Source organism: Mytilus californianus, unplaced genomic scaffold (genome assembly GCF_021869535.1).
Source record: "Mytilus californianus isolate M0D057914Y unplaced genomic scaffold, xbMytCali1.0.p SCAF_3, whole genome shotgun sequence".
Taxonomy (NCBI): Eukaryota; Metazoa; Mollusca; class Bivalvia; order Mytilida; family Mytilidae; genus Mytilus; species Mytilus californianus.
In genome coordinates, this window is record NW_026262679.1 from 47,028,745 (window position 1) to 47,040,162 (window position 11,418).

An 11,418-nucleotide genomic window follows, 5' to 3' on the forward strand; every position below is an offset into this window, starting at 1 on the left:
ATTTTGTTATCAATAAAATGTTTAAATATTCTTTGTCCCAAAGGATTATTATTTTATCTACCTTTTTCGATGTGTAAATTATGGTTAGAAATTCTTAATTTACAGAACTGTCTGCTATATTGTTTCGAGGTATTCAACTTTGTATAAGTCTCAGGTTTATATTCCCTTTTTATCTTGTAATATGTACGTAATTTGTTTTGATCGTGAGAAGAAATACCTTTCATATCTTTCTTGTAATCTATTTTTCACGGCAGAAGTGAGTTTGCCTTCTGACAGTGTTCCTTTATTTTTCCAGACATGGTCAAAATCAATGAATTTTAGAAACTGAAAAATGTGTTTGTTAAAGGTACATGGAAAGGTACGGTCAACTTTTTCGATTGACTTATATGTTAATTCTGAAAAATTCAAAAGAGGGTCTGTATGCAAATTATAGTTAGTATTTAAGAGACTGCAAAATAATAATTTCCATTTTGTACAATAAAGTTCCAATGAGGATAATCAGATTTGCAGCCCTTCTTTGGTTTGTGACATTTATATTATGTCGTCTGCATACATCAAACAATTTAAAGCTGTGTTCCCTATATCTACTGGATCACATTTCTCATCAAGGTATCATGGAAAGTCATTCATAAATAAATTGAAAAGAAGGGAACTCAGTATACACCCTTGTTTTACACCAACATTTGAGAGTATGGAATCAGTTAGTTCAGAATCTAGTTTAACTGAATATCTAACCGTGACATATATATATATCTTTGATTAAATGAAAAATCTTGCCACTAATACCTTGCTCAAACAGTTTAGAAAAGAGAAACTTCCTCCGTACTGTATCAAAGGCCTTTCAAAATTCAACAAAACAACAATATAAATATTTTTTTACCCTAAACATCTTATCCACAATAGATAGCTTTTCTAAAGCCTATTTGATTTTTACATAGTATGATGTTGTTCTCAGTTACAAATAAATCTTAAATCTAAACAACTTACTTAGACAACTAGAGATTGCTATACTTCTGTAGTTACTTGGATCTCTGTCCAACAACTAGGAAATAAAGTTGATATCAAAATAATATTGAAAAGTTTGCAAATATAATTCAACATATTCACACTAGAATGTTTAAGCATCTCATCACTTACATGTATACTGTCAAAACCTAAACTTGTGTTATTCTTTAAACTTTTTATAGCTTTAACCACTTCCTTCATTGTTATATCATAATCAAGTAAAACATTATTCCTAGTAAAATCCCAACTTAAAGGAAAATCATCCTGTTCATGGGTACAATCTACATTTAAAAGTTTATCAAAATAATTATACCATTCATCAGAGGGAATATTAGAACTCTGATGACTGATGTCCTTGTCAGAATATTTAAATTTATTAATAATATCCCAATAAGCCTTGGGATATTTGTTTTCCAATTCCATTAGGGAGTCAAGCATCTTTGCTTTAAACTGTCGTGTTTTTGTTTTTTTTTTGTACTATTTTTTTTAACTGCTTTTTTAGTCTATAGTAATTCTTCAATTTTTCTTCATTTACAGAACAATTAGAGTGTGAACGAGAAGACTGATTGAAGTACGATCGATACATCATAGATATAATAGCCATTATATCTATGGATACATTGACTCGCATTCACTGTCGAACCCTAAACAAGATTTCTTTTGTTAACTTTTCTAGCTTTAAACGTGTTCCCCTTGGGAAGATTTAAATGACTTCTTATCTTATTGAGAATGTTATGAAAAATATCTGTTAAATCATCAGTGGCTTCATCAACCCCATTTCTTTGTAGTACCCTGTCTTAACCTGAGAATAGAGACATTTCCTGGTCACAGTTTTAGGGCAAAATGGCAAACAGATCAATTGAAGAAACTCGTTGAAAACTTGCCTGAAAATGAATGCGTTACAGTGCATGATTTTTCCGAAAATTACAGATGCACGGAGAGAGTTGAAATACAATCTAGCTACTTTCAGCGAACGGAAGTATCTATTCACGTTACTTTAATTTACCGTCACGCAGTTTTAGAGGTCGATGGCGTATCGAGCACACCAGATGACCTAGCTATAATCTGTGAACATTTTTATGTCATATCACCAGATGAGAAACACGACCAGTATTTTACTCGTCATGTTCAAAATCTTGTATCTGAATATTTAAACGAAATAAATTATCGTGTTGATACGATGCACGAATTTTGTGACGGTTGTCAAAGTCAATATAAAAGTCGACATTGCATCTGTACCCTAGCAGAATCTGCAGCCGAATTTGGATATAAAAAAATAATTAGGAACTATTTTGAAAGTTGTCATGGAAAGGGGCCACAGGATGCCGCTGGTGGACTTTTGAAAAATCAAGCAGATATTGCCGTTATACGCGGACAATTTCAGATACGTTCGGCTGTAGAACTGTTTCAATTAGCGCAGTCACGATTAACAACACCACGGTCATATGCTTGCAAACGACGAATTTTTAAATATGTAGGAGAAATTCCTAGAAATAGAAAATCGTTTAAACCAATACCAGGCTGAAGCTCCAATAAAGGGGATACGGACCATACATCGCGTAGAAACAAAAAAATCTACAAACGGTACTAGTTCGAACCGTGTCGTGCTATTGCGACGGGTGCCTTGAGGGTGAACATTGTTTGTTTAATGATCAAGTTGGCATTTCATTGGAAGTCAAAGTAGAGGCAGAGGATTCCAATTCAGAGGACGACACATTAGAAGATGACAGTTATGAGACAGTCGCTGATATGATAAATACCGGTCAAATTTTTGCAGTTTTATGTGATGATGAGTAAAATGATTTCTTCCTCCTCAAAGCTTCATCGGGGAGTCATATGTTAACATGAGAAGAAACTGATGAGTGGGGGTCGACTTTCCCTGAAGGAACATCCGTAATTAATGGACATTATTTCATGAAGAAAAAACATCACGTTTTACAGTACAGTCTTTTGAAAAATCAAAAAGCAATTGTCCCAAGCGCTTCGGTGTTGTATGTATGCCAAGACAGTATTTTGAACAGAAATACGCTCGTTTTAACCGAAGAAGAGAATAATAATATTTTGGAATGTGTTAATTTATGTGAACTGATTCATTGATTGTCATTTGAAATTCATATTGTGTCACGGCTTCATAATGTGTCACGGCACAGGATGAGAGCACTACATAGAACTTTCCCAAAATTGATTCAATATTGTCCAAAGCAATAATATCTATTACATTGAAGAATTTTTTTATTATTATTTTATTTCTCAAATTGATATTAAAAGAAGTGATTTAGAAATGTATGACGCGTAATTTATCTTTTTTCTCGCGTGATGATGAGTATTCTGTTTGTGATATTTTAGAGAAATGCAAAATTAAGAAATTTTACTCGGGAGAAAATCACATGACACTAAAGTACATCTTTACTTATCACTAAAATTGTATTCTAAGGAACAGCAAATCATTTCGTTGAGAAATAAAAAATGCACCAAATAAAAAATATAAATAAGATACCATCAACGACAAAAACAGGTAAATAAGAGAAAAAATTACAGCAAAACAAATACAGAACAAAGCAAAACATAAAATATAAAATTGAGAATGGAAATGGGGAATGCGTCAAAGAGACAACAACCCGACCAAATTAAAGAGCAGACAACAGCCGAAGGCCACCAATGCAGCGAGAAATTCCTGCACCCGGAGGCGAGCCTTTTACAACCATCCCATTCCCCAAAAAATCAAACTTGACAATCAAATATTGTCATCATAGAATTTTGACAGACATTAAAATCTTACAATCATTGAAAATACGCAAAAGTTGATTTGTTGAAGGTTGACCAAAAAAAAATTATACCGGGCCTCCCTACAGCCAAATTTAAAGTTAAAAACAAAAAGAACAAGTATCAAAAAAAATCAAAAAATTGTAAGGCGTTTCTCCTCTTCATTACGATTTTCATAAAAAAAAAATGTTTTTTCAACCGGTAAACATTAAAACAAATTGTGCATGAATGCATACGCGTGGACTTGAATGTAGCGTATATCCCACATTTCCGTTCTTTCACAGAACACCATACGTATTCCTTATATTTCCATTTGTCTAGATGCCACCTGGCATACACCCATATCTACTTTTATTAACAGAAAACCAAGTGTTTAACGAATATACTGGACGTCAATATTACAAAACGTCAATATAAAATGATTTTGACGTTAACATACGACGTTACTAATTTTTTAGTGACACCAACATCGAGCGTAACGTCTTTACATAAGATTCAACTTCCTTTGATAACATCATGTTTGCATAACATTTTTGATCCGCATTGTTCCATTGTAGACCATTAGGTATAATTGGTCTCCCAACTTTTTGTTGTACTTGGGAATAACTTAATGATAAACATACATCTATAGGACATTGATCAGAGTGGACTTAAAAATCCTTTACAATAAAAAAAACATACATTTTTTAGCATATTATTACTAGCAATACAATAATCAACAACAGCACTACCATTATATCCATCTAAGGGTTCCACAGGGTAGCATACTTAGACCTATGCTCTTTCTTTCATATCGTATCAATGATGTACCCTTATATTTAAAACACAGTTATTCAGGTGTATATGCAGATGACAATACTGTCCATTGTCATCACCTGGTGTGTACTGTAAAAACTAGATTAAATTAGATATGATTAATGTGCATACCACATCTTCTTATTTTTATATTAAGTGGTGTATAGATAACGGTCGATATGGTATCTAATAAATACTGAAATATCTGAATCTATGTTGATGGCTTCCCGTCTTAAATTACAAAACCATCATGTACTAAATCTTGATATATTATATCAGGATTAAAAATTAGATGAAGTCATGTCTTAGGGAGCTACCATTTAATTTTATGGGGGGGGGGGGGGGCTAGGATGAAATTTGAAAAAAAATAGGCAGGACAGGAGTTTTGGGTAAAAAAAAAAGGCAGGATGAGATTATTTGCCAAAAAAAAAGGCAGGATGACAATTTATATAAAAAATAAAGTCAGGATAAACTAAAAAAAAAGGCAGGACCGAAACGGAATAGAGTGAAAAATAAAAAGGCAAGACCGAATAGAGGGAAAAATAAATAGGCAGGACAAAATTTTTCATCCTAGCCCCCCCCCCCCCCCCCATAAAAATCAAATGGTAGCTCCCTTAGAGGCTATTCGGTGAAATAAATATTGATAACCCTCTGTCATAGTCTCAGCAAATTTCTATGGTTTCAAAAGTTCCATCTGGACTGCTTTGAATATGTCGATTATGAAAGTATTGCATATATGAGGGTCTTTTACTACATCGTAATGGTTATATTTTGGATACTTTTTTTATTATTGTAATTACAATATGGAGAGAAACACCCATTTTAAATTTTGAAAAAATATACAAACTGCAAATAAAGAGCTGCAGTGATAATTCTTAATGCAAACCATGATGTTTTATCTCTTCGACTACTTAAACAAATGGTTGGTTCCAGAAAGATAAAAAAAATGGATTTTGATAGGCATATATAGGACTATAAGTAACAATTTGACCAAAGCATTGTAAAATAAGTAATTGATGTGCAGTCATTCTAGAGGATGAAAGTGCATGAGCAGCAATTACCAAGGGAAGATACTAAAAAGGTCGGCGACCATTCAATGACATCCAGATAAACTATTACTAGTATGTATGAAATTTTACAAATAGGATTAATGACCCCTCATGTCTACAGTACAGTGACGAGAAGTAAGTGACACAAGTTGCCGATAAGACAGATCAGGTGCCTGGGCAGTTAACCTAGGTGTTTCAAATTGATTTCCCGTGCTATCCATTTTATTTATATATCTCAAAAGAACAATTGACCCCAATGGTAGATACTTAAAGGTCAAGGTTGGATTATCTTGACAAGAAATACATAAAATTATATATACATGTAATAAGTTACACTTATAGCCTAGGGGAAAAATCATTTCATGTCCACTAAACTCATCATCGACACCAGGCTTAACATTTTGTACTCCAAACGCGCGTTTTGTCTTCAAAAGACTCATCAGTTACGCTCGAATAAAAAAATAAAAAAGGTCAAATAAAGTACAAAGTTGAAGAGCACTGAGGACCCCAAATTCCGAAAGGTTTTGCCAAATACAGCTCAAGCCAATTTTCATATATATATTCGTATATAAAACGCAAAGGCAATGAAATTATTCCTGTAAATTGTGGCAAGGATGTATAACTAATATGCGTCCTTGATTGTGGGGTTCAAATTTCTTGAAGTTTTTATATTTTTGTCAACATGTCAAAGTAAATATTTTGTCAAAATTTTATGAAAACTAATCGAGCCAACTTCAATAAGATATGGTTCACGATATACCATGCTTCAAATAACATAAAGGAATATCATGAAATTACAAAAGGGGAAATATTTTTCTTTTGTTAAAAATGTATCCATTGTTTAAGGTCCTCATTTTCTACTGTTAACAATTTTGGATAATTATCTTTTTTTTCAGATTATCATAGCAAATACATGTATATGGCAAGAGCTTTAGGGAAAACTATTTACACCATAACTTTAAAGCCTGTTCCTGGGGATATCTGTTGACATTAGGAAGTGGACATTACAAAATGCCTACAAGTTTGACTGTCCATCGTTTTTCCCATACTATTGGTTTTTAAATCTAAAATGTACTAAACTTTGATTTTACGCTCCATATTTAACTTGAAGGATCTATGTTTGTGCTTTATATATGGCAAAATTTAAGAGAGAGAATTCGGTCATTGGTAAGATAATTATTGTTATAAATTAGAAACTTAGGAAATCTTAAATCTCTTTTAACTATTGCCTTTTCAGCATGAAACAATAATTGTTTTAAAACACTTAAAATGGGGTGGTTTATATTCTTTAATCTGTAAATAATTTTCATTGAGGGAAATTGAATCATCTTAAAAATATTTATTTTATTTACCATTACAAGCACAGGGGCTCGTATCATAGATGTTTTAGCAAAGCTATAAACACAACGTAGAACGCATTCCAGTTGAGTGAATATATTTCCGCCCCAAAAATATCCATGATTCGAGCCCCTGTGTTACAAATGGTCTTATCATAGTCCTGGCGCGGAATTCAGACGGGGCAACCCGGTGAGCCCCACTAACAAAGAAAAAAAATGTATAGGTAAAATAACAGTCAATTGGTTGTCAAAATACTGTCCTCTAACTCCTAATTCTCAGGAGGCCTCCTATAACATCAAATCCTGGATCCGCGCCTGTTATTTGAAACAGTATTAAAGTTAAAATCCTGAGAATCAAAATTTGTTGTTAAAATATTCAAATGATACATAAAAAGGGATGACAGGAATAGCCAAAAACAGCCTAATAAAACCATCTATACGTAGGTGTTTTGAAGCCCTTTTGATCTAAGTGTATATAGACTTATGATATCGGGAAGTAAGCATGCTAAAATTAAACATATGAAAGAGAACAACAGTCAAAATGAATCTTATCAAGTTCAAGGTATAGATTTTTCACGTAAGTTCGTCTTATTTATTGCAAAACAAAATGAAAATTATAACAATAAATAAAACCGTTACTAATTACACGGAAAAAAAAACGTCACATTAAGTGGTATGAATATGATGAAACTACAATTATGCATTCTATATTTGGGCCAAATAAAAACCTGGTAGTTATAGTTAGATAACCGTTATCTATATTTGACATCTAAGAGTTGGCCTTATCGATAAACGACGACAAATGGATGATCGAAAATTAACTTTTGATAGCCAGATAGGTATATATTTATTGGAATTTGTTCTTCATTATTTGATAAGCTAGTCTTTCACTTTAGTTTGCTAGCCTTTCAGACTAATTTGCTAACCTTTCATTTTAGTTTGCTAGCTTTTCAGACTACTTTGCTAACCTTTCATTTTAGTTTGCTAGCCTTTCAGACTAATTTTCTAGCCTTCCACTCTTCGTCATTAAATGTTCTAAGAAAAGCTGTTTTAAATATTCCAATTAAATTCAGAGCATACATCTGCATATATATCTTTATTTCTCAATAAACCAAATTACATTGGCATATAGATACACACAATGAATATTACATAACGTATAAGTACAGGCATATAAAATTCATACGAAAGCAAGACCGAGGCAAATATCATAAATTACAGTATGCAGATTAAACTAAATGGTTTCAAGTACATTAAATTCCCAGGAGAGCCTAATCAGCCTACATGCATATATTGATTAGTCTTATAAATTTACACAATTTGTTAAAATCAGAAAGTTTTTTTGCTATTCATCAGTTCATTTAATTTTAATGAATTTCCCAGATTTGTGTAATTTTTTCTCAGTAACTGTTTACGATCATCATTAAATACAGAACATGTAAAAATAAAATGAAGTTCATCTCCGATCTCTCCAGAGTTGCAAAGTAAGCATTTTCACTTTTCTCTTATTGGGTATTCCACACAAATGACAAACCACATTCATCAAGAATGGATTTAATATTTTTTAACCAAGTTATATCATTTTTATATTTATACAATGAGTACCTATATAGAATTGCAGGAAGTTTTTCTTGTTTTCCAGACAGTAATGTTGTCCAGTTGTTAATTGTACGGAGTTTTATATCGATTTCCAAGGAAGATCTGCCCAATTTTCTATAATTCATAAAATCAGGAGTAGACTTTTTAACTTTAAGCAAAAGTTGCAGAATTTCATATGTAACCTTTCTATAACCGAACTATTATCAAAACCCCAGATACACACGTACAGTGGTGCCGCGTATGATAATCAGTTATGAAAACTTACCTTTTGCAAATTTTATAAGTGAAATAATTCAGTAACTTTGGTTTTGACTGTTTCAGAAATATATGACCCTGAGGAGGATTGTCGTTCCGGTGTTATTTGTTGTGTCTCTATACTTCATTATCTATTACCAGAGTGCCAATCTAATTATTGGGCAGTTTTTTCCTGACGAAGAAAACTCTACAAGTTATTCATTACAAAAGGGCATTAATGAACCTATCAAAATCGCATGGTTTAAGCGGCCGAAATGGTTGCCGTTAACTTTCAATTTCAGTGAGTGCGGATTTTCAAACTGTATATTATCAGATAAAACTAAATCATTAGATAATTATGAAGCAATAATCTTTCATTATCGATATTTAAGTAAAAAGGTTCCAGAAAAGTCGAAAAATCAAATATGGATAATCTGGATAAATGAAAGTCCTGCAAATGACAAATCTTTACCAAAACAATGGCAGGATAAATTTGATTGGAGTGCTACTTACAGAAAAGAAAGCGAGTTTTCCCTTCGACGTTCAATAAAATTGAGAGAAAATAAGATAAATAGAAATTATACCGATATACTCCGAAGAAAAACAAAACAAGTCTCTTGGGTTGTTAGCAACTGTAAGACACCATCTCAGCGTCGAAGATATGTGGAAGAGTTAAAGAAATACATTACCGTTGATATTTATGGACATTGTGGGGAAAACAAGATGTTTTGCAAAAATAAAAGTGCTGCAGAATGTCATTCATATTTGTCAAATGAATATAAATTTTACCTTGGTTTTGAGAACAGTTTATGCCAAGATTACATTACAGAAAAAGTTTTTAACAATTTTCTCGACAACAATACAATGATTTATGTTGCAAGAGGAGCTCCAAATTTAAAGAGTGTCATTCCTGCAAATACGATGGTCAACACAGAGGACTTTGAGTCTCCAAAGACTTTGGCACAGTATCTTTTGAAACTAAGCTCAAATGAGACAGAATACATTTCTTATCTAAAAGAAACGGACAAATATTATCTTACAGAAAATCGAATAGCGCGAGCTTTCTGTTCTATCTGTGAGCTACTAAATACATACAAGAATAGAAAATTAAAGTGGACAGGGCGAAATTTCAATGTTTGGTACAGAAAAGGAGCATGTATTAGGCCAAATAATGGAAAAGGATCGAATGGTCATAGAAGATAATTATTGCGTAGTACGTCATAGAAATTTATGACTATAAGAAAGACTGGAATAGTTATTCTCTCTGAAACGTCATTTGTTTCAATAATAATTTTCGTACGACGAGCAGAAAAAAAACATGAGACTTTTTTTGTAGTTTTAGATTGGTCAAAGTAACAATTCTCAAAGAAAAGTCAAATTAACAAGTAAAGATCAGACGAATCGTTTACCAAACAATGTGCCTTGAAGATATGAATAACCTTCAAGGATTACGGTTAAAAAGTCATTCAGTCTTTCCCATACTTATGTGGGTTATGTTCATTAGATAGAGATAGACTTCAAATTATTTGATGTCAGTCAAAAATAAAGGACTCGTCTAATCTTTTTTCTTACTTTGGTTGAAAAATAAAAATAAGGAGATATGGTATGATTGCCAATGAGACAACTATCCACCAAAGTTCAAATGAAGTGGATGTAATCAATTAATGGCACCCGTTCGGCCTTCAATAATGAGAAAACCCCATACCATATCACGGGTAGTACTACTTAACGTCGTCATTTTGAGGAGCGTTTAGTAAAGTGACACAAACATGCATTCAATTCATTTGGTCTCTCTCTTTTACAAATATGCATTCAATTCATTTGATTCCTCTCTGTAACAAACATAATGCATTCAATGATCTTCAATTCATTTGATTCCTCTATTTTACAAACATGCATTCGATTCATTTTATTTTCGTAGTAAACATGGTAGTATATTCCATTGACTGTCATCTTTGTCCATTTACCGTACTGACTATACGATTGTAATATTGTTTGTGATAAGTACGTTATAACGTAATTTAGAATGACCAAACTAAATGCGTTATCACACTGTGTAAAGGGTGTCCTCTATGAAATGTGCCTTCGCGTTCTCGGTGTACTGTGACTTCCATTTTTCAACATCAAATAGCAACAATGCATTCAGTTTGGTATGTTTATTTTGTTTTCTATGATGATTTTTCACTTTTTAATAACATGATGTATTACAGAATGAATTTGCATGCATTAATTGCATATTTACATATAAATAATAACAACATTTAAAAGTATTTGTGTGTATTGTCTGAACGTTCTATGGCGTTCCAAAATTTTTGACAATTTAGTTAGAAAATATAGTTACAAATGCCAAAGCTCTAATTAAACCCCTCTTCAAAATCATTTATCTTTGATATTAGACAAGCATGGTCCTTAATAACGCTGTATACTTTTACATGCATGGAATGAACATACGCAGTCGGTCGAGTTTGCAAGTGTACTGTGACTTTGCCTTCATAATCTGTAAGACGGTACTGTGCTTTCACGTTTTTGTGTGTACTGTGACTTCGTTGTGTAGTTATAAACATATTAAAACGTCAGATATCAGTTTTCATATTCTACGGTGATCATATTGGTTTGTAATTTTAATTTTAATATTA

The 11,418-nt window shown here is 32.4% G+C and overlaps 1 protein-coding gene across 1 annotated transcript; it reads left to right on the top strand.

Moving 5' to 3' along the window:
• Positions 1-7,490: 7,490 nt before the first annotated feature.
• LOC127733502 (glycoprotein 3-alpha-L-fucosyltransferase A-like) lies at positions 7,491-10,323 on the top strand. The gene is made up of 2 exons (XM_052242855.1): positions 7,491-7,511; positions 8,945-10,323. Exons 1-2 carry the CDS (start codon positions 7,491-7,493, stop codon positions 9,983-9,985), a joined length of 1,062 nt encoding a protein of 353 aa, XP_052098815.1. The 3' UTR covers positions 9,986-10,323.
• The last annotated feature ends 1,095 nt before the right edge of the window (positions 10,324-11,418 follow it).